This window comes from Fusarium verticillioides, chromosome 9 (assembly GCF_000149555.1).
Source record: "Fusarium verticillioides 7600 chromosome 9, whole genome shotgun sequence".
Taxonomy (NCBI): Eukaryota; Fungi; Ascomycota; class Sordariomycetes; order Hypocreales; family Nectriaceae; genus Fusarium; species Fusarium verticillioides.
The window spans coordinates 1,190,294-1,212,094 of NC_031683.1; the positions used below are offsets into that span (position 1 = coordinate 1,190,294).

A 21,801-nucleotide genomic window follows, 5' to 3' on the forward strand; every position below is an offset into this window, starting at 1 on the left:
CGTCCAAGGTGTTCCAAGGCTGTTGAGTCTTCCTTGTAAGTGGGTTTATGATCTACAGTCAACATGTTGCTTGACTCGAAAAAGCCCAGCATCAAGTTTACACACTTACATGGCATTCAAAAATGCATCAGGCAATATCCCCTCCCATAGTTATTGCGTAGTTCGACACGAGGCACAATCTTTGAAAACGAAGAGGACGCCCACTACCAAAGTCGGCAATCTGCAGAGCCCGTCTTACTCCTCATCAGCCAGCAGCCTAAATATCTGTCCATAGGAAGAGGGAGCATACTGTAGTAATGGGTATCCTGGCTTTGCATAGTTTGACTCTTCTCCAAGATGCAAAACATTCCAAAGTGGAATTGCTGTATCATTATATTATTGAAAACTCATTCCCAGATAGAGGTGGTTTCTTATATCGTGTCTTGCAGAGTCCCGACAATAGTGCATATTTAATGAATATGTTTAAAGGACGTTTACTCGCCGGTTTCTGCAATGTCGATATATACAGCCGATGTTTCCCTTATTGAGGAACCTGGTCAAGCTGGACCGTCGTTTCTGAAATTCTCGTAAGCCCAGTGGTAAATTGAGAGGGGGGAACCAAATTAGAGATGATAGCAGAATCTGGAGTTATCGACCAAGCAAAGCCTCAATAATATCCCCGAAATTGTGTACTTGATCAGTGTCAGGATAGTGAATTGTATACACGAGGAGCAAAATCGGGTTTATCATACGTGTTTTGGCACCTACACACACGTATCTGTTGATCCTTTGACTGTGTTAGCTACCTACCCTACGTCAACAGGAAATCCCCCAAGCCTTTTTCTTCAACAGACTTCCAAGACGTTATACAGGTGACAGAGGTGTTCTCTATGCAACCTAGGTCATAGAACTTGTTATATTTTCCATTCTTATCTTGTAAAAGTCACAGTTGTCAACTGATCAAACCAGACCCGAAATTCGATCGGGATTCGGCCGACTCAAAAAATCCGGCCCCGGTTTTGACGAAACTTTTGGGGAAATTGTTAAGCAAGACATGACAGGGCTCATGGCTCATGGCTCATAGTCATAACTAAGTTAGCTCATAGCTCAGACACAGCCTTGCGACTTGAGCTTCAAAGGCTTCGCCATAGTCTCCCAATCTCTCTCCTGTCGGTCCCGGCCGACGAGAAAGTCGAACGGATGCCATCGACAGGGCTCCGTGCCCTGCTCAATCCTGCTATTGTCGCCGCAAGATCACAAGCCCGATCTCGAATACGCTATCGATCCTTTCAGACATCGTCAACCTGGAGAGATACAGGCGCAGGCGCAAACAATGGTGACAAACCACCAGGGCAGCCGGCAGCTGTAGAGGAAGAAGATGTGCAGCCTCAGAACGGAACCGAGACCGCACCAGGTCGTTCACGAGTTCGGACTTCGACCTCTGTGAAAAACAGAATAGCTCGCAAACATGCCGCCCCTGCGCTACCCCCCGTCAAACTACCACAAACGTTCCTCGACGACAACGTCACTCTTCACCATGCCTGGAGAAGACCACGTCTCCCAATCGCCCTCGCTGAAGATGCCAAACAACCAAAGACGTCCTCTATCTTTGTCGATCCCCAGTTCGCTGATAACAAGACTCGAACAATGGAATCCAACAGAGCCCTGGAAGATTACTTCGATGCGACATTCTCTGCCATGCTCGAGAAAGTTGCTGATCGTGTCAAAGCTGTTGTTGCTCTTGATGCCAATTGCCTCAAAGAGGAGCTCGTACATAAGTTGACGAGCCTGACACGCGCCCACGACATGCTGCTCGATTCAGCATGGCATCTGGCTGATTCGCTCTATCCTGCCCGACACGCGGAATATATATACACTTCAAAGCCATTCTGGTGGTGGCACTACTATAAGGATTTTGACCGACATGCCCAAGAGTTTCGCGACCAGTTTCTTTCAGTTCAGACAGGCCTCGATAGCATTCTCGACTATGACTGGAGACTTGACCACTCCCTAGCCCAAGCCATCGCCGACCTACCTATTCTCACATTCTCCTCTATTCGATCTGCTCTGCGCCGAGAATTAACGACACCACCCCCTCCTGACTCTGAGTCCAAAAACCTCAAGCGTCAGATTATCTTATTGTCCATGTCTGGCTATAGTGGACAAGCCATATCAGAGGCTGTCGCAGAACATGTCGCCTACTTCAACGATGCCGATCTGGTTAAATTGAACGCCCAAGATTTATCCCTCATAGTAGGAGACTATCTAGACCAGGACTGGGCTTATTCGCGAGGTTCACTCGCGAACATGGGATTCCGTGCTGCAGAGATGAATGGAAAGCTCTACAAGGATCCCGATATGGTGACACGGCACGAGGAGGAGGACAACGACCCCGACACGGGCGTGATTAACATTCGCGCAGCCTCGGGCTCGCTTGAAGACGAACTTTCCAAAATCAAGCAGGGTGGCTATGACCCTTTTGGCAAATGGGAGAACCTCAAGATCGACAAGGTCCTGGATCAAATTATACAGGCGGCCGAGATCAAGCAAGGCTCCCCGCGCCAGAAGCCTCTCATCATCCATATCCACGACTTCATTGAACTCAGTATGACGCTTGAGGGTTCAATGCTCATCACGAGATTAAGAAATATTGTGGATTCAGCCTGGCAACAAGGTTCCAAGGTTGCAATTCTGGGAACTTCCTCGAGTGAGCAGCCTTCAGAGGAGTATCAAAGCACGCTTCGAGACCTCTCAATCGGAGACTTTGTGATTTCTCGACATATCGATCCTTCTCGCACCCTAAGGCAACCTAAACCATCTGGCGGCTTACAAACTTCCAATGGCCATTTTGCTCTTCAGGACACAGACATTTTCGTGGAGAATGTTCAAAACATCAACCGCATGCTAAAATCGTTAGGTAGCCAATGTACCCTTGAACTCTCAGACGCTCACATGAAGATCTTTATGCACGCCACAGACACACGGGCTCAGATGCTCAAGAAATCAGTTCTTCCTCTACCAGAGGTGTACAACATTGCATGCGCCGCAAAACGCCACGAGGAGGAGGCCGCAGGTGCTGCACCAGGAGGAGTGTATGAGCGACTTCTCATGGGTCCTTTAAGGCAGAGGCCTGGGCAGCGATATCTCGACGAGCCTGAGCAGGACGGCAAGACGCAGGGCGAGGACTCGCAGAAGAAGGATGAAGATTCGCAATCGGGCGGCCGGGCAGCCATGAAGCTGAACGAGTACGAGAAGCGGATATCATCGGGCCACATTAATCGTCAGAATTTGAGAACGACTTTCGACGATGTTCATGTCCCCAAGGAAACCATATCCGCCCTCAGGCTTCTCACAACCCTGGCGCTGGTACGACCTGATGCCTTCTCTTATGGCGTACTCGCCCAAGATAAGATCCCTGGATGTCTTCTGTACGGACCTCCAGGCACAGGCAAGACGTTGCTCGCAAAGGCAGTTGCCAAGGAGAGCGGCGCAAACATGCTCGAAATCAGTGGTGCAACTATAAATGACAAATGGGTAGGGGAGAGTGAGAAACTTATCCGGGCAGTCTTCACGCTGGCCAAGAAGATCTCACCGTGTGTAGTCTTCATTGACGAGGCCGATTCTTTACTAGCAAACCGTAGCATGCTCGGTGCTCGCGCATCACACCGCTCTCACATCAACCAGTTTCTAAAAGAGTGGGACGGCCTCGAGGAGACAGAAGCCTTCATCATGGTTGCCACCAACCGTCCGTTCGACCTCGATGACGCTGTTCTCCGCCGCTTGCCGCGTCGTCTGCTTGTCGATCTGCCTCTACAAGTAGACCGTACTGCCATTCTGAGGATCCTCCTCAAAGGCGAAACCCTCGACGCTGCCGTCTCATTGGAAGATCTAGCCAAGCGAACTCCCTACTACTCGGGCTCCGACCTTAAGAATGCCTGCGTCGCTGCCGCCATGGCTGCCGTAGAGGAGGAGAATGAAGCTGCTGCACGCCACAGTGGTCCTGAGCCATATGAATACCCCGAGAAACGTATTTTGCGCCAGGACCACTTCGATAAGGCCCTTCGCCAAATACCGGCTAGTATCAGCGAGGATATGCAGTCTCTCAAGCAGATCCGCAAGTTTGATGAAGAATACGGGGCTAAGAAGAAGGGTGCAAAGAAGACAATGGGATTTGGCGTCGGCGTAGAGAAGAAGTTTGCCGATGCTGAGGAGGTAAGAATTCGTCGTGGCCCATGAAGATGTTGATGTTGATGTTGGGCTTGGGTTTGCTTTCACATTTTTATGCATCATGGCGTCAGGCAGGAATTTTTCTTTGTATAATACACTCGCATATAGACTTGGCCAACACAGAGGTACTTATGATGGATTGAACTGAATGGCGAGTTTGGTTTTGGCATGGGTAAAAACAACTAATAAACTATAGAATGATATGACCAGACACTGAGCCACGATCCTGTGGCCCAGTAATGACTGTCGTAATGGGTCACTTAGACTCTATTGGGGATTGTTCAGCCTGTAGCCCCTCAGATGACTGCAAAACAGGCCTCATCTGATCTATCTAGCCCTCAACACTGATAGTCCGACTCGGGTTGCCGCGATGATAATGGGCAACATCACGGCCATCTCTGAGGCTATCCATGGCAACGAAATATCTGAGATCTATGAAAGTGGCCGAGGCATCTCCACAAAGACACGACTAATATGTCGTTAGTTCGAAGCAATTGCAGGCTAATCTTTGATCATGGTGGAAGCAGAGACAGAAGCCCAAGTCGAAATTGGGTAGAGGATATCAATGATGAGTAGAATGACCAAAAACATGACTTTACGACAGTCCTCGACAAATCAGGGTAAATGTTGTATGAAAGCCTTTCTATATTTCATCGATCCGCCATGCTTTCTTCTCTAAGCTGATCATTACGTTCACAGAAACGGGCTTAGAAGGATCATGCTTCAGTCGATATCTGTATCCCTTCTGCTGCTAGAGCCCTTGAGTAGTCGGCTTGAGCCTTTTCCAAAGCATTCATAGTTGGTTGCATCAAAGCAATCACGGCAGCTTTGCCACCTCCAACATTATCGGATCGCCATCTGATCTTCTTGCCGGTTCGCTGGAAATGGTCTCGGATCTCCTTCTTCCGGCTGCGAATGATTTCCTCGCGTTCCTTGTCGGCTTCTTCTGCGACGGCATTGATACGTGCCAGTGAGCGGCCGAGAGACTCAGCTAGGTACTGTAGCTCACCAGCGCGGTCCGGGTCTCCCGAGAGGAATGCGTTCCAGAATTGATGCAGGAACTCGATGGTAGTTGCGTGGGTAAGGCTGCACTTGCGGGAAATCTCAACAGGGAGCCCCATGGGTTCAGCGGCATCCGTCTCGTGGCCGTATTTTTGAGCGCGTTGCTGGCGCACGCCCTTCATGATGTCCTTGTCAGCAGCTAAGAGAGCGAAGCGTGATCCAACATGTGGCCGTTTGGGGGTATCTTCATCACTTTCGCTGTCTTCATCAAATCCCATTGCTGCCTGAATATTTATTCCGCCAGCACCATCGCTCTCAAGAGTCTCGAGATCTCCCACTATCTCGAACAGAACTTCGCTAGGAACTTGTCTTTCGAAAACCGCAGCTTGTTTCGAGGGGGCAGAGTCATGTTTTGAAAAGAACTTGTTCTGCTCTTTCACGTTGAGCATGATACGATGCTCCTTCGCGTCGCCCTTCAAATCACGCAAAGCCAACTGGACATAAGCGTTGTAGCCGCCATCGGGATCATCAGTGTTGACATCAGAAGGGGCAACGTTGGCCATGATCTTCTCACTGAGGCTATTGAGGGTCTTCACAATTGGTATATTGGCCCTTGGACGCATCTCGACATCCTTCGCGTTTCCACTTTTGAAGCCTCCTTGATTTTCTTCGTTGGCCTCGATGTCGATAAAATGCGGTACTTGGTTTGCCATGATTTTGCTCTGAAAGGCAACCGTATTCTCAGCAGGGTCATATTTGTCGAACAAAGGGTCATGGGGGTCGTTCTCAGCGACTCTCTCACCGCGTAGCTTTTTGGAAAGTCTGCTGAGGAAGAAACGGGACCAGAAGTCCGCTTCGGATATCTTGGGGACATTCTCGTTGTATACACGCTTGATCAGAGGATGTTGTGCGAATATCATCTGCACCTGCTCTACGCTGATGTTTAACTTTAGTTCGCCATCAACAGTCTTGGGTTTGACGGTTGAGAGGACATTATAGGCTCCTTTCTTCTGGTTTATCTCAATAGCATGGGCTCGGAGAAGATTTGTCCGGGTTGACCAGAACTGTGAATTAAAGGCGGCTCCTGACAAGGAGTCGGGCTTGGTCTGCATTGCTTCAACGTATGTTTGATGGAGACTTGTATCTTTTCTCATGAGCGACTGTTGCAACTCGATGTCGTTCTTGAGCTGCGAGTCGTCGAACCAGCGCGAGGATGAAGCATTCTGTGAGTTGACAGCGCTGGCGAAGGCCATGGATGCGGAACCGCTGCCACCACCAGCGCCTGGATTGGGCGTTGAAGAGCCACCACTTGCGCCGGATTGTTTTTGAACAGAACCATCGTTGCCGCGCGTAGACGCTAATAGGCTGGATAACAGATCCTTGACAGCCTTTGCCTCGTCCTTGGCCTCGGCGGTATTGAAGTGAAAGAGATATGTAGCAGGCTCTGCGTCTCCAACCTTTTCAAAGATCTTGAGCATAACCTTTGGTGAAGAATCTGGGGTCTGCTGGAGGTCTGGCGTGGATTCATGTCAATAATCGAGTCGAATCAGAGGACGAAAACCGCATCTCAGCTTACTTGTGATGTTATTTATGTTTAGCGAGACTGTGGCAGGGCCTCCTGAGTTAGGAGTCCAAGTGACCAGCTGATGGTCACTTGTGAGAGTCAGAATGCCCTCCTTCTTTTTGAAAAGGGTACGTCCCACTGGGATGGCCATATCCACGATGGACTAGGTATCTTGTTGATGCGATGGTTCGATACGGATATCTCACCGTTGAGAAGACGCTTCCAGCTAATAGAGGTTGTACGGTACCTACCTAGATAGATTGGATTGGATGCCTGCTCTTCAGTGCTTTGTTAGTCAAGACCCACCTACGACCACTGCACTGATTTCATGATTACCTAAGACAGCATAGCATATCTTAGCTCCGTACCTAGGTACAGGACGGACCTCAGGACTCGGTTCCTAGAATTGAAAAGCAGGAGGTTCATCTAGAATACACAAGGTCACTCCCCAGTATGTAATGGTTGCCTTGTTCAAATTGCATATACGACTGCAACATCACATCAAAACCATCATCAAGCCAATCAAAGTACATAATCAGGTGATGGCGCAAAAATGTAAGTGGGGTTGCTAGCTATTTTCTCAGTTTTAGCACATCTTAACAGTAGAATAGACGCTGTAAATGATCCCCATACATAACTACGTCAGAGCTTTGGGTGCGCATTGCATGGGGTACCTATGTGTGAATGTGGCTGGTGAGTTATCATAAACTACAAACTACCTTACCTGTTTCACTGTGGCTCGACCCTAGACGCATTCAAAGCGCTCTCCGAAACCTGAAATGCATGAGATGATGAATGCATGTACCAACAAGAGGTACAGTAAGTAGGTACCTACAGTAAATGCATACATACCTTAGGTACCTGGGTACTGTCCCAACCCAAACTCGACCTTTGTGGCGTCGGCTATTGACCCTGTTTGAACCACGTAACTAAAACCTCATCGAGGTTTTTATACTCCGCAATCTCAGTTGCTTTCCTGGCCGCCCCGATTCACTCCATGTTTTCACCAACTTATACTGACACGTCTTTTTTCGAGGCTAGACCGTCTGAGGAAGATCTCCCTATTTCCACAAATGCACTGCACTACCAGGTTTTATTTTAGCCCCCCTCGACTATACATAATACTGGCTGGTACATAAGCACAAAACCATCATCATGAATTTGTCGGCATTGGAAACCAAATGCCCCAAGCAAGATCATGGGGAAGTACAAGCGATGGCCCGGCTCAACGGGTGTCATGGATGGTGAACACTGAACGGCACAGCGTTTCCGGGAATCATTCTCTCCTTGCTAAAGCATCACGGTGATCCTCGGTAAAGAAGCCTCAAGTCTCCGAAAAGGAACCCCAAAGCCCCAATAATATTGGACGTGCCCCAATGACAGTTGCCGCAAAAGTCCACGATGACCTCCAAAACAGTGTGTCATGTGGGTTCCCGGACAATCAAGACCGGTCACCTTTCACCTTGGATTTTACCTAATTCTCCCTATGAAAACCTCCTAACACTGCCTGACCTGCACCGTGCGCCGCACGGAGTTTTCTCGGTGACCGAAGCGCTGCGGGGGCCCCTAGCCAATGAGAACCTCAATCCCTGGCGGCCAGAACCGGGTTTGCCGGGGGCCGTCATAGTATTTTTTATCAACAGGAGGACATCAAAGGCCAGACCAGGTACGTACGGTACGGTACCTAGCGACTTGAGCTCCAGCGCTGCTCATACCTAAAACAATTTCTTCCCGTCGTCTACTTGTTCTTCCCGTGTCCCTCCCAACTGCCTACATACTTACTTACCTATCCACGTTGTCCATCCATCAATTCCTCTCTCCTCAGTCTTCACGGGGAACCCTTTGTTGACTTACTCCGCCATTCTTTCGTGCCGTGATCAAGCTCGTCGAGGGATGCTTCCCATTCGTATCCTCTAGTTCCTTTTACCTCCCCATACCTGTTCTGTTTCTCCACATACACAAACACAAACGCTCGTCATGTTGAGGAATTCGCTCTGTAGAGCTAGCTCGCAGCTCCTCCGCGGTGCTCGATGCTCTGCTGCCTCGTCTACCGCCTCTATCTCGACTCTCTCGGCCCGTACATCATCATGGAAGCTCGCCGCCTCCCGCCGTTCTCTGGCCGTTGCTGCTCGTCGCAACTATGCGACCAGCGCAACTTCTGCGCCTCCCGATCCTAACGATAACTTCCTCTCTGGAAGCACCGCTAGCTACATCGATGAGATGTACATGCAGTGGAGGCAAGATCCTGAGAGTGTCCATGTCTCGTGGCAGATTTACTTCAAGAACATGGAGAGCGGCGAGATGCCCATCTCTCAAGCCTTCCAGCCTCCTCCTAACCTGGTCCCAAACATGACCGGTGGCGTCCCTCGCCTTGCTGGCAACCTGGCCATGGAGGATGGCTCCGATGTCACCAACCATCTCAAGGTTCAGCTTCTTGTCCGTGCTTACCAGTCTCGCGGTCATCATACCGCCAAGATTGATCCCCTCGGTATCCGAGGTACCAACGACGCCAAGGGCTTCTCCAACATCAAGCCCAAGGAATTGACTCTCGAGCACTATGGTTTCACAGAGAAGGACATGGACACCGAGTATACCCTCGGCCCTGGTATCCTGCCTCGCTTCAAGCGTGATGGCCGTGAGAAGATGACTCTCCGTGAGATTATCGATGCTTGCGAGAGAATCTACTGTGGTTCTTTCGGTGTTGAGTTTATTCATATCCCTGACCGTGACAAGTGCGACTGGCTCCGTGAACGTCTTGAGGTTCCTACTCCTTTTAAGTACTCTGTCGATGAGAAGCGCCGTGTTCTTGACCGACTTATCTGGAGTTCCAGCTTCGAGTCTTTCCTGGCCACCAAGTACCCCAACGACAAGCGATTCGGTCTCGAAGGCTGCGAGACGCTTGTCCCTGGTATGAAGGCTCTCATTGACCGCAGTGTCGACTATGGTGTCAAGGACATTGTCATCGGTATGCCTCACCGTGGTCGTCTCAATGTTCTCTCCAACGTCGTTCGAAAACCCAACGAGTCTATTTTCAGCGAGTTCGCTGGTACAAACGGTGCCGAGGATGAGGGATCTGGTGACGTCAAGTACCATCTTGGTATGAACTTTGAACGTCCCACTCCCTCCGGCAAGCGTGTTCAGCTTTCTCTGGTCGCCAACCCTTCGCATCTCGAGGCTGAGGATCCCGTCGTCTTGGGCAAGACCCGCGCTATTCAGCACTACAACAACGACGAGAAGACTCACCGCACCGCCATGAGTGTTCTCCTTCACGGTGATGCCGCCTTTGCTGCCCAGGGTATCGTCTACGAGTGTCTCGGCTTCCACTCTCTCCCCGCCTTTTCTACCGGTGGTACCATTCACCTCGTCGTCAACAACCAGATTGGTTTCACCACTGATCCTCGATTCGCCCGATCTACCGCTTACTGTACCGATATTGCCAAGGCCATCGACGCGCCTGTTTTCCACGTTAACGCTGATGATGTCGAGGCTGTCAACTTTGTCTGTCAGCTTGCTGCCGATTGGCGCGCCGAGTTCCAACACGATGTTGTCATCGACCTCAACTGCTACCGAAAGTACGGTCACAACGAGACCGACCAGCCTTCATTCACCCAACCGCTCATGTACAAGCGCATCACTGAGAAGGAGCCTCAAATCGACATCTATGTCAACAAGCTCATCGAGGAGGGCTCTTTCTCCAAGGCGGATGTCGATGAGCACAAGCAGTGGGTCTGGGGCATGCTCGAGGAGAGCTTCACCAAGTCCAAGGACTACACTCCTACCTCCAAGGAGTGGACCACCTCTGCTTGGAACGGCTTCAAGTCTCCAAAGGAGCTGGCCACCGAAGTTTTGGCTACTAACGAGACAAGTGTCAAGAGTACTACTCTCGAGCATATCGGCACAGTCATTGGAAGCACCCCCGAGGGCTTCCACGTTCACCGCAACTTGAAGCGCATTCTCGCCAACCGAACCAAGTCGGTTGTTGAGGGCAAGAACATCGACTTCCCTACTGCCGAGGCTCTGGCCTTTGGTTCTCTCGTTACTGAGGGCTACCACGTCCGTGTCTCCGGTCAGGATGTCGAGCGTGGTACCTTCTCTCAGCGACACGCTGTCTTCCACGACCAAGAGACCGAGGATACCTACACTCCCCTTCAGCACCTGAGCCAGGACCAGGGCAAGTTCGTCATCTCTAACTCTTCCCTCAGTGAGTTTGGTGCTTTGGGCTTTGAGTATGGTTACTCGCTCTCCTCGCCCCACGCCCTTGTCATGTGGGAGGCACAGTTCGGTGACTTTGCCAACAACGCTCAATGTATCATCGACCAGTTTATCGCCTCTGGCGAGGTCAAGTGGATGCAGCGAACCGGTCTTGTCATGTCTCTACCCCACGGTTACGATGGCCAGGGACCCGAACACTCTTCTGGGCGTCTGGAGCGATACCTTCAGCTCAGCAACGAGGATCCCCGTGATTTCCCCACTGGTGAGAAGCTTGTCCGTCAACACCAGGACTGCAACATGCAGATCGCCTACATGACCTCTCCTGCCAACTTGTTCCATATTCTCCGCCGCCAGCTGCACCGCCAGTACCGCAAGCGTAAGTAGAATGGATACTCTTCTGTTTTCTTTAGGTGCTAACTTGTCTGCAGCCCTCGTCATCTTCTTTTCCAAGTCCCTTCTCCGTCACCCTCTGGCTCGTAGTAACATTGAGGAGTTCACTGGTGAGAATGCTGGCTTCCAGTGGATTATCCCGGATCCTGAGCATGAGACTGGTGCCATCAAGGCTCCCGAGGAGATTGAGCGCGTTATTCTCTGCAGCGGTCAGGTCTGGGCTGCCCTTCACAAGCACCGTTCCGAGAACAACTTGGATAACGTCGCCATCACTCGTATTGAGCAGCTTAACCCCTTCCCTTGGCAACAACTCAAGGAGAACCTCGACCAATACCCCAATGCCAAGACCATCGTCTGGTGCCAGGAGGAGCCTCTCAACGCCGGTGCCTGGAGCTTCACTCAGCCCCGTATCGAGACTCTGCTCAACAACACTGAGCACCACACCCGCAAGCACGTCATGTACGCTGGCCGAAACCCCAGTGCTTCGGTCGCCACTGGTCTCAAGCAAGTTCACATGAAGGAGGAGCGTGAACTCCTTGAGATGGCTTTCACTGTTAAGCAGGACAAGCTCAAGGGCGAGTAAGCGGATGAAGACTGAAGGAATAGGTTTAATGGGGGATTGCAATATGGATAGTATGGTATGGTAATTGCATGGCCACTAATCGTTTGGGAGGGAAGAATTTTATAAAAGCCGCTGGATCTGGGGAGCAATTGAGCTTCTCATGTAAACCACTTGTATCATACCCTCCTAGACGAAGGACATTTTTGCCCTATATTGGCATGGGCTTGGGAACGACATAGCATGATTTCTTTTTACGGTTTAAGAGTACAGAGCACCTGACGGTTCGTTTCATTTTCTTCATCTGGCGTTGCGCAGACGATACATCTATCCCACCTACTGATATTCACATGTGTTTCAAAGTACAAGTAAGTGAGTAGGTGGGTTTATTCTTCGATTGTATGTAGTATCTCAACAAGATGCAATGCTACCTTGGCGCGTCAATCTCAACCTCAACCTGCCACGGTCGTACGATCCCGTCATCGCCCGTTGTAACTAGCATCTCCTCTTCCCCGCGCCGCTCCGAGCCGGCATCGTATCTCCGGCACCAGGTAATATGATTAACCTCGAAGGGTCCATGAGCTCCGGTTTGCGAAGTTAGGAGTCTCCAATTCGTCTGCTGTTGCTTGCCCTCCTCAGTGTTACCCATGGTTTGGTCTTGGGGGTCGATTGTCGTGACATGTTGCTCCGAGTCCTCGGCGTAAAGCGCAACGATACCGTCACTGCCAGTACTCGCTACGAGCCCTGTCTGGGCACTCCATGTCACAGAATAGATATCACGGGTGTGCACCTTGGGTAAGACAGATGTGCATGCCCACTCTTCTCGTAGAGATCTCCGCATCGTATTGGGGATTCCACCAAGAGCACCGGCATCACCTCCCGTTCTATTCTCCTCCGCCTCATCGTCCTGCTTCAATGTCCACACCCTGATAGTGTTATCGGCAGAAAATGTCAAGAGTCGCGGGAAGCGATCTCCCTCCCGGGGTCGTTGCTCCCATTGAAGCCCCCAGACAGTGCCCTCGTGACCTTCAAGAACAGCAACACAAACCCATTCTGCATCGCCATCTTCTCGCCAGATGCGCACTGTATTGTCATAACTTGCGCTGGCTAGCACGTCGGCCGAGTAGCTGCGTCGGGCGTTGCGACCAGGGACGTCGGGACACCAAGCGACAGCCTTGACATCACCCTCGTGTTCGTTAAGCACGGCGATAGTCTCCCACTCGTCGTCTTCCTCGGATGCGCCGATATCCTCCCATATCCAGACTGACTTGTCGCGCGAGCAGGTAGCGAGATAAGAACCCGAGGGGCTGAAAGCGCAAGACTTGATTTCCGAGTCGTGGCCCTCGAGCACGAGCGTAAACTCCCACTCCTTGCTGGTAGTATCGCCATCATCGTCGCTATCATCATCGTTTCTCCTCCGCACGCTCTGCGCCGTGACCTCAACCTCGAGCCCCCCCTCGTTCTGTTCTTGGCCCTCCCAGCGCCATATTCCAGCTGTAGAGTCAAAGCTGCCAGTGACGAGACATAGGTTGCCGGGGCGCAGATGGGGCTTCCATGCGACAGAGCGGACGGAGCGGGTGTGGCCTCCGGTAAGGACGCTGTGGGCCGAAGCAGTCGAGAGAGAGAACACAGTGACGGCCTTTCCGTGGGCGGTTGCGATCAGAGGAAGAGTTGGGTGAGGAACCGAGGCCCAGGCGCGTTCGTGAAGGTCAGGTTTGAGGGGCGTGAGGGCAGTGATGGAGGCCGAAGTCGGCGCCATGATGAGCGAAGCCGCGAGGGCAATTGACGACGGGCGATGGAGATTTCAATGTTTGAGAGTGTTGTTCGGCTGGATTAGGCTGTCAAGGTAATGACCAAGAAAGAGTTGAGGTGGTGAAGTTTAATGGTTCATTTGAGCATTTCCCCTCCTTGGGCCAAAAAGTTGACAATGTGATTAATGGATGATGGATTGGGGGGGGGGTTGAGTGATAAGATAAGGACGTAGTACCTAAGGTTAACTACCTAAGTTAATAGCGAGAACCCCTCCGTCATTAAGGTAGTAGGTTGAGTCAGTGACGTACTGAGCATGGGTCTGAGTAGACTCAAGTTAGGTACCTACGCTGATCAAGTCGCATAAAAGAAGCCGCATCAATTTTTACAAAATGACGGATAGATACTTAGATAGGTACTCAACTTGTTATGTACATAAATAACAGATTTAAACAACCTTTGAATGGACCCACAACCAAGCCTCCTTCACATCACCTCCAGGCCTCAAGTTCTGCTCCCTTGCTCTCTCGAGACCCCCCTTTCTGAACCCTCCTGGAAGGAGAAGCCATACCAGAGTGATAGCACCAAGGAGCCCGACTATTATAGGCTGTAGAACCTGGACTCCGGTCTTTTGCGCAATTGCACCAACCGCAAATGGTCCCACAGCTGCACCGCCTCCTCCGACCGCAGCCGCGAACCCGATGGCACTGACGTGATAATCAGCTGGGAGTAACTTGGTTGCAGCAACCATGGCAGCAGGGAACAGAGGCCCCAGAAAGAACCCAAGAAGCATGACGAAGATGACGGAGGCGACGAAGTTGGGGACAAGCCAGTACAGCAGTTCCAACCCTATGGAGAGCACAAGATAGACCATGATGGCCGTCTTCTCACCAGTCCTCTCTGTGACGAAGCCCAAAACAACCCGACCCAATGTCAGCCCGAGCCAGAACAGTGTCACTGTCAGGCCAGCAAGGAAAGGTTTGGCATGTCGTACTCGAAGCATGAAAGTGACAATCCAACCCCCCAAGCTGACCTCAGTCGCAACGTACCCCAGGAGGAAGACGGCCACTATCCAGGTGATGGGTTTCTTGAGTGCCATGCGTGCTGTTGCACGGTCTTTGGCTTCGTCGTAGCGAACTCGCTGTCGATACACTTGGCCGGTTGCACCCGAGAACGCGGCTGTTCCGACAACAAGCTCAACCACAGCAAGTCCTATCATGATATAGTAGAAGGTGTACCAGTTCAGTTTCCCCTCAGCTACCATGGCGGACGCGATCAGAGGGCCAATGGTACCACCGAGGCCATAGGCGCCGTGGAGGAAACCCAGGAGCTCGTTGGCTCTGTGCATGTTGCCAATCCAGGCATTGTAGCCGCTATCTTGGATGCCGTTACCGAAGCCACTAAACAGCATCACACAGGGTAGCGCTGGGAATGGAGGGTGAAGTGCCACGGGAATGTAGGCGGCGAGGCGACAGAGAGGCCCAAGAACTGCAACGCCTCGTTGGCCTAGGGTGTAGTGTATCCAGTTGTTGGTGAGTGCAGCGACTACATAACCAGCTACGGGTACGAGAAAGAGAGTAGAGACGGTGGTGTAGTTGATGCCATAGTATGTCTCGATCTATTCACATTAGAGATGAGGAGTAGACGATTCAGTGGAAGACACGCACATATGGCAGCAGAGCCTGTGTGTGGGCAGGTATAGTAGTTAGTAGACCGAGTCAGTCTGGTAGAGGCAGTAAGTTGACCTACCCCTGGAGATGCATCATTCATGCCCATGATGAGAAATGAGAAATTGGTGGCATAGTAACGATACGAGTTTATTCGAGGGCTGTTCCAATGCTCAAGTTCATTGATCGACTCTCCGCTGTCGGGCTGCTGCATGGCCTCCACAGAGCCCAGCTTCTCTTCTAACTCGTTGTCATGATGATTCTGTTGTTGAGTTTGCGCTATCTGGCAAGACTTCGAGTTCGAGTTCATTGAAGGGTCAATAATAAGCTTAAACGTTGATTCTGATTGGTTTCGTAGTACAGATATGTTTGTCGGAAGAGATATAAAATCTCTTCATACGAGACCGCATTCCACATACATGATGCTACTAGCTAGGTAGGTATATAAGTACCTATTGGACACGACCAAGGTAGGGTAAATTTCTCGCTAGAATGAATAACCCATTGGATGCAGCCGTTCGAGTACAGTACCTAGACTAGTACGGAGTACCTACAGTACCGGGCCTACCCACTGAGAGATCCATAATTTATTTGCCAGTTGAGTTGAGCATCCGTCCAATCCAATATTGACTCTTGTTTCATAATAAGGTTGGGTGCTGGAAGCCCGGGCGGGGCAACGGGACGGTAGCCCGAAACGTGCTGTGATTACAGGTCTGAGCTAGGTCCCTATTTGACCATGCTGTCAGAAGACATCAGCGGAACCATTCCTACCTATCTATGGATCATCTGTGGCTGATACTCGGGCGCAACGTTTGAACCCAAAGCTCATACATCACAAGCAAGACTGTCAATTCGGGGGCACAGTTGTGATTTTCTCAGCTAATGAAAAATGGGGAGGTCAAGATTGACTTGGCCTCCCTTGGATACCTTGATGCCTAAGGTAGTTTGTGCTCTCATCATTCGAGGTCGTCAAACAGCTCAAGGGAGAAGAGACTCTTGGAGAATTCTTCATCATCAATCACAATGCACGTGTTGAACTGAGGCTGTGTAACAACCTAATGATGAGATGAAATGCTACGCCACACGCGGGGTCTTTGACAACGTCATCGGCCTCCCCAGGTCAGTTCAGTTGAGTTGAGCAGGAGGCGGCTTAAAATACGACATTGAAATGCCCAACTGTACCTGCCTACAGGGCGTGTTCGGAGTGCAATACAGTATTTATCCCGTCCTCATAAGGCTGACGTACGTCCACCCTTTGAGTTAGGGTGCCTCACCTCAGCCACATAATATAAGCTTTAAGCTTCCAACTTCCCCTCCTCTACGGAGTAGTTATACCTACCTGCCTTATAACAGAACCAACCGTCTCGTTAGGTCTGCGTCGCTTTACACTTTACACTTACTTGCAGATCCCCCCTCTACCTTACCTACCTTACCATACAATGTCAAAAGACTACTACGAGTACGAAGAATACTCTCGTCGCCGACGTGACTTTTCTCCCGACAACTATTCCGGTGGTGCCCCAGGGTCTCAGCAACAAGGCCCTCCTCCTCCTGGCGCTCCTCCTTATGCCTCAACCTCCCGTCTTGATGATCCTTACTACGGCGGCATGCCTCCTCCTCCGCGGGAGCGCATGACCCTCGAGCCTCCCGAGTCACAGAACCGCCCACGATCTGTCCCACCAAACACCACCATGGTCCGACGCAGCCGCTCTCGTTCCCGTCCTCCCTCGGACGACGACGACTATGACGACAGACGGAGCTCACGAAACCGTTCACAGAGTCCCGTTACCCGCGCTCGGAACGTCGTTGATGAGAACTTCTCTCATTCCGCCGGCGGCATCGGCGCCGGTATCTTAGGCGCTGTCGTTGGTGGTCTTGTAGCTCGCGAGGCGACTGAAGCTGCAACACGCCGCAAGCACAAGACCCGGGGTTACGAAGACGAGAATGAGGACCGCACTCGTCTCGTTTCCACCATTCTCGGCGCTGTCGCCGGTGGCCTAGGAGCCAATGCTCTCGCCAATAGGGTTGAAGATTCTAGGGAGCGAGACCGACGACGCCAACTCGACTGGGAGCGTGAGCGCAGCTACGTGCGCGAGCAGGAGATGCCCCGTTATGAGCAACGGAGATCCAGTGACCGTGACAGAGAGGACGACCGTCGCGATCGTGACCGTGACCGTGACCGGTATGATCGCGGCAGGGCACTACCCCAAAATGATGATGATGATTATGACTTCGTCTACGATGATCCGCGATACGAAGATCGAGAACCTAGGCGACGTAGAAGCGAGGACAACTACCGCTATCGCCAATAGTCGACCCTTCTTTTTGCCCCTCGACAGCCGATTACTGCTTCATTATGACGTCTCACGATAGTATTTCTTTCGTTATTTTCTTCTTGTTTACTTCTTCTCTTGGTTTATGTTGGGTGACGTTTTAAATTTTGCGAGCCGTACTAGAAGTGTTTTTCATTACCACAGGCTGAACCGTCAATCTGGATATCAACTTTTGGGGGATCTCACGAGAACATGACTTGGCGCCTCTTGGATATTTACATAGTCGATACTGTTATGTTTTTAAAGTGCTTACGGTGTCATGTATGGTTTCATGTACCTATTGGAGTCCTCTTTGGCGAATTCTGGGGTTACTTCTCGTATCGATTTTACAATGCATTCGCATATCATGATAAGGATTACCGCAGCTGAATCACCTGCCCTATTTGCAACACTCCAACTCCATGATGACGTGCTGTCCAACCAATTCAACTCAATCGAAAGCAACAAAACCAAAACCATGACTTGTCACAAGTAACAAGTCCATTCAATCATATTCCTTCCTGAACCGCTGTCCACCGTCGCTCGCCCCGGTTGCTGGAGTCCCTGCCATTGCCTCCAGTGTGTTCTCGAACATCCTGCTCTCGCTCCACGATCACCTTGAAGAACTGAGCTATGTCAGCAAGCGCGCGCTGCTGATAGTCAGGGACATCAAGCATTTTGAAGGTTGACTGGGTGTCGACCAACTGCTTCGCAATCACAGAATCTGGCTGGCAAAGTGTTCGGACGCACATTGCTCGGGCATTGACCTTCATGGCGTGCAGGAGCCCGCCAATCTCAACATGATCGGCTTGTCGGCGGCCATAGAAGCGAAAATCGTCGACGTGCAAGTTGATAAGTTCAAGCTGCGTCTCCAGGTCGTAGCGGAAACCAACAACCTTTGGTCGGCCTTTGTTATGCCACGTATCTGCTACCTTCTTGAGCTTGTCAGGCACAAGCCGACCCTTGTCCAGTTGCACCGTAATATAGTCATTCAATGCAGTGCTCAGGTTGAACTCCAGTTCGCAGTAGAGAAGGCTTTGCTCTCTGGCATTTAGTGAAATGGCGACCTGTGATGTCGGGCGAGACCGGATTGCGGGCTGCGCCCGACGAGAGGTATAATGAAGCTCCGTCTGCGGCTGAGTTAGTACAAATATCTGACGCTGTATTTTACCAACATACCATGTCTTTTGCGAGTTTCTTGATGTTGTCCAAAATTCCGGTCTTCTTCTGGGGCGTCTTTGCGCTTTGATCAGGGCCGCCGTCAGGGCGTTCGAGCCACCCGTTATCCCCAATCATTATTTTTTCGCCCTTCTTGGAGCTTGGGTAGTCTGTCCCTCTGAAATAGAATTGCAGTGGTGAGAATATGGGAGTGTCTTGGACAGCCCGACGATAGTTGCCGTTATTAGAGCCCGCTGTTATGACTTGTGGGATCGGTGTAGACTGCACTGCGATGGCTCGAGCTTGTCTCAGCCCATCTGCAGAGCTCTTCGAGCGTCGAGGCCTATTGACTACATCCTCTGGATGGCTTACCGACTCCTTGATCATGGAGGAATCATGGGTCCTTTTCCACTCTTGACAGTAGCCCTCTCCAGCACCATTGAATCTGGATTGTGACCTGGCGTGGCTGAGGCGAAGAGGTGATGGGCGGGCAGTTTGTTGAGGGGAGTAGACCGAAGAGGTATCATCGTCGAAGATCGGCTCACGCTCAAAGCTTCCCTGCCCCAAAGGAGAGACTGAATCGGGAATATCTTCCATCTCGGCTGGCCGAGGAACTGCCCCACTATGACGGAGATTCCCAAGCTGCAACGGAGAAGGCGGGTTGATATGTCGACGTTCTGCTAAACTGGCAGAGAACAAGTCCTTGGAAGAACCCGAATGGCGACCGGGCATAAGCTCCGAAAAGGTTGGAGAATTCACATCAGAGGGACCATCTTCTCTAGTAGTCCAACCGTAGGAATACTCATGCTGTAGAAGTCTTGGTTTGTTCTTTCGTGGTGTCGACCTCGGAGTGGTTCTTGGAGTGGCCATCGTAGACTTTTTCTTGAATTTAGCGGCCTTGGTTGGGCTCTTATCGACTTGATGACTGAAACTTCAGGGAAATTAGTTGGAAATATAGATTAATAGAAAAATATGACATACGCGTCCGTAATCTTGTCAACTTGACTCTCAGTCAAGTTCATGCGAATATGAAGGGGTTGCTTGACAAGACGCTTGCGCGGGGATAGCGACCGCGCTCGCGACTCGAATTCTGGTGAGATATCCAGGAAGTCTCTTCTCAAAGGCGTCAATGCAGATGCTGAAGGGTCAGAGTAGCGCCCTCTAATCGAACTGTCTTGTTGCATCGAGCCCAGAATCTTATCCCAGTAGCTACTTAACAGTAGCTCCGAGTAATACAGGTTGATGGTAACATATCACGGTGGAGGTTCAGGTAAAGTACTGTAACGAAAGCCAGGGGGAAAGAAATGCTAGCAGGGTGAATGAATGAATGCATGAATGAGTGAGTGAATGAATCAGGGACTTCGGATGGACCAGTTGAAAACTTGGGTGCTGAATTGTGGTCAGCTGGCAACAAGTGTCAATGATAATGCAACACTCACGATCCTCTGCCTCGATTTTGGGAGACCTGTACCGCCTCATTGGAGTCTTACTCATGCTGCCTTGCGGCTGAACTGATCCATAAGTCCCCAACAAGGCTTTTCAGAGACACTCACCTCATCTGCTTGTCATAATTTAACACACCCTGCAACGCCGTCGGGAACATCAATTGTAACTAATGAGAGCGGTGTTGCCATCTGTAATCAATGCCACTGTCGAACCAAAGCTGAGGTGTGAAAGGCCCGTGGAACCTCAAAGAGTTTAATACCTCTTTTGTTGGTGAGGCAGTTACCATATCCATTGCTTTATCTTCGGCGACAGGCAGTTCTCTTATGAAAGGTGGAAGCGACATGTCGCTGGTGAACAACCCAAACTTCCTTGCAAAGTTGGCGTTGGGTATTTCGCAGTCCCTGACCTGAGCATCGAACTGCTGTTTGAATGCTTCATGGGCCATAATGATGGAATGATTATCTTGGACCAGCGCGGGCTTTTGATTCTCATTCTTTCCGCTTCCTTTGTCTGTCACGCGGAACATATGTATAATTTGAGTCATCTTTTCCGAACGGACGATTTTGGAGCTTAGTGATCGACGGTGATGACCGCGCTCAGTCTGTGCCTGATGCTTTTCCGTGGCTCTCCTTTTGGGTAGTTCGCCGAGGTCAATTGATTTTTCACCTACCAGTCTGCCCTTATGAATCGTATTCTCATTCCATTGCATCTCGTGAAACTCTCTGGCCTTGAGCTGACGAAACGCACGGGTACCCCCGTCGCGAGATGAAACATACATTGTATGTTCTATCACCCAGCTCTTTCGTATACCGATACCGCTTGGGTAAAGCGATGACCTTGTTATTATAGGTGAGTAGTCTGAAAGTCGAGTGCGATATCTTTGAGGGTGACTTTTCCTCCAGTCTACCAGGGCAGTTGTCGGTACAATATTGGACGTGACAGTTGTGAGGTGCGGGACATGAGGAAGTTCGAGATCAGTCTGCTCCTTTTGTCAACTAATGGTTGTCATGAGTCCATTGAGGGATTCCCCACATGTCTGTTCAAGTGATCATGTCTCCAACGCTGAAATGCTGCACCTGGGTCATCCGAATGATGGCAATCGACTTCAATCATCTCGTAGAGTACGCCTCCTGCGTACCCAAGGAACTCATCGCCAAGGTGGTCTCGTAGTAGTAGGAAGACCTAAATCACGTCAGAAAGCATTCTTTGTCGTTGCAGAGGCATCTGACAAGCCGGATTCCATCACGGTACTGGTAGTTGCGAGGTATGTGGGCACAATATCTCACAAGAACGTTGCGGCATTCTGCGAGGTATCTGTTAGTTGACATTCTAAGTTTATCTCATGCATATACTGACTCTCTTCGTCAAAGATATCTGTGATGTTCGAGGACCGGTCTCTTGCGAGACAGACAGAAAGTTGTGTGGTATCGCCCATTTCCAATATCACTTGGTCTTGAATAATCGTTCGTTCAGGTCCGAATAGCAGCTTACAAGCCTCTCAAGGGGTGATTCGCAAAATATGTCGCGTTTCGACAT

At 50.7% G+C, this 21,801-nt stretch overlaps 7 protein-coding genes across 9 annotated transcripts; 3 read left to right on the plus strand and 4 right to left on the minus strand.

The window, feature by feature from the left end:
• Positions 1-1,037: 1,037 nt before the first annotated feature.
• On the plus strand, positions 1,038-4,429 carry FVEG_11354 (hypothetical protein). The gene has a single exon (XM_018900581.1). It carries the CDS (start codon positions 1,180-1,182, stop codon positions 4,213-4,215), a length of 3,036 nt encoding a protein of 1,011 aa, XP_018758876.1. The 5' UTR covers positions 1,038-1,179; the 3' UTR covers positions 4,216-4,429.
• Positions 4,320-7,319, minus strand: FVEG_11355 (transcription initiation factor TFIIH subunit 1). 2 transcript variants are annotated; one of them, XM_018900583.1, is made up of 3 exons: positions 7,109-7,319; positions 6,785-7,050; positions 4,320-6,721 (listed from the first exon to the last, which is right to left on the minus strand). In XM_018900583.1, exons 2-3 carry the CDS (start codon positions 6,921-6,923, stop codon positions 4,923-4,925), a joined length of 1,938 nt encoding a protein of 645 aa, XP_018758878.1. In that variant the 5' UTR covers positions 6,924-7,050; positions 7,109-7,319; the 3' UTR covers positions 4,320-4,922. The 2 variants fall into 2 exon arrangements, with proteins under 2 accessions (XP_018758878.1, XP_018758877.1); XM_018900582.1 differs by having other exon boundaries at positions 6,785-7,319.
• Positions 7,320-8,173: 854 nt separating this feature from the next.
• On the plus strand, positions 8,174-15,731 carry FVEG_11356 (oxoglutarate dehydrogenase (succinyl-transferring), E1 component). 2 transcript variants are annotated; one of them, XM_018900585.1, is made up of 3 exons: positions 8,174-11,360; positions 11,413-13,124; positions 13,217-14,140. In XM_018900585.1, the coding sequence occupies exons 1-2, from the start codon at positions 8,750-8,752 to the stop codon at positions 11,955-11,957; spliced, it is 3,156 nt and encodes a 1,051-aa protein (XP_018758880.1). In that variant the 5' UTR covers positions 8,174-8,749; the 3' UTR covers positions 11,958-13,124; positions 13,217-14,140. The 2 variants fall into 2 exon arrangements, with proteins under 2 accessions (XP_018758880.1, XP_018758879.1); XM_018900584.1 differs by having other exon boundaries at positions 11,413-15,731.
• Positions 12,361-13,692, minus strand: FVEG_11357 (cytosolic iron-sulfur protein assembly protein 1; the record flags this gene model as incomplete). The annotated part of the gene is made up of 1 exon (XM_018900586.1): positions 12,361-13,692. One exon carries the CDS (start codon positions 13,690-13,692, stop codon positions 12,361-12,363), a length of 1,332 nt encoding a protein of 443 aa, XP_018758881.1.
• On the minus strand, positions 14,131-15,659 carry FVEG_11358 (hypothetical protein; the record flags this gene model as incomplete). The annotated part of the gene is made up of 3 exons (XM_018900587.1): positions 14,131-15,300; positions 15,350-15,364; positions 15,432-15,659. The coding sequence occupies 3 exons, from the start codon at positions 15,657-15,659 to the stop codon at positions 14,131-14,133; spliced, it is 1,413 nt and encodes a 470-aa protein (XP_018758882.1).
• A 699-nt stretch (positions 15,732-16,430) lies between the features above and the next one.
• On the plus strand, positions 16,431-19,810 carry FVEG_11359 (hypothetical protein). The gene has a single exon (XM_018900588.1). It carries the CDS (start codon positions 16,789-16,791, stop codon positions 17,659-17,661), a length of 873 nt encoding a protein of 290 aa, XP_018758883.1. The 5' UTR covers positions 16,431-16,788; the 3' UTR covers positions 17,662-19,810.
• On the minus strand, positions 18,171-21,700 carry FVEG_11360 (hypothetical protein; the record flags this gene model as incomplete). Its single annotated transcript, XM_018900589.1, has 8 exons — positions 18,171-18,791; positions 18,841-19,750; positions 19,801-19,957; positions 20,401-20,431; positions 20,549-21,244; positions 21,298-21,447; positions 21,495-21,568; positions 21,622-21,700. The coding sequence occupies 8 exons, from the start codon at positions 21,698-21,700 to the stop codon at positions 18,171-18,173; spliced, it is 2,718 nt and encodes a 905-aa protein (XP_018758884.1).
• Positions 21,701-21,801: the final 101 nt, after the last annotated feature.

Coding starts and splice junctions, on each gene's coding strand:
- FVEG_11354 (XM_018900581.1), top strand. CDS start 1,180: ATGCCATCGACAGGGCTCCGTGCCCTGCTCAATCCTGCTATTGTCGCC.
- FVEG_11355 (XM_018900583.1), bottom strand. CDS start 6,923: ATGGCCATCCCAGTGGGACGTACCCTTTTCAAAAAGAAGGAGGGCATT. Junction 6,722..6,784: donor AAACATAAATAACATCACAA/GTAAGCTGAGAT, acceptor AATCCACGCCAG/ACCTCCAGCAGACCCCAGAT.
- FVEG_11356 (XM_018900584.1), top strand. CDS start 8,750: ATGTTGAGGAATTCGCTCTGTAGAGCTAGCTCGCAGCTCCTCCGCGGT. Junction 11,361..11,412: donor GCACCGCCAGTACCGCAAGC/GTAAGTAGAATG, acceptor ACTTGTCTGCAG/CCCTCGTCATCTTCTTTTCC.
- FVEG_11359 (XM_018900588.1), top strand. CDS start 16,789: ATGTCAAAAGACTACTACGAGTACGAAGAATACTCTCGTCGCCGACGT.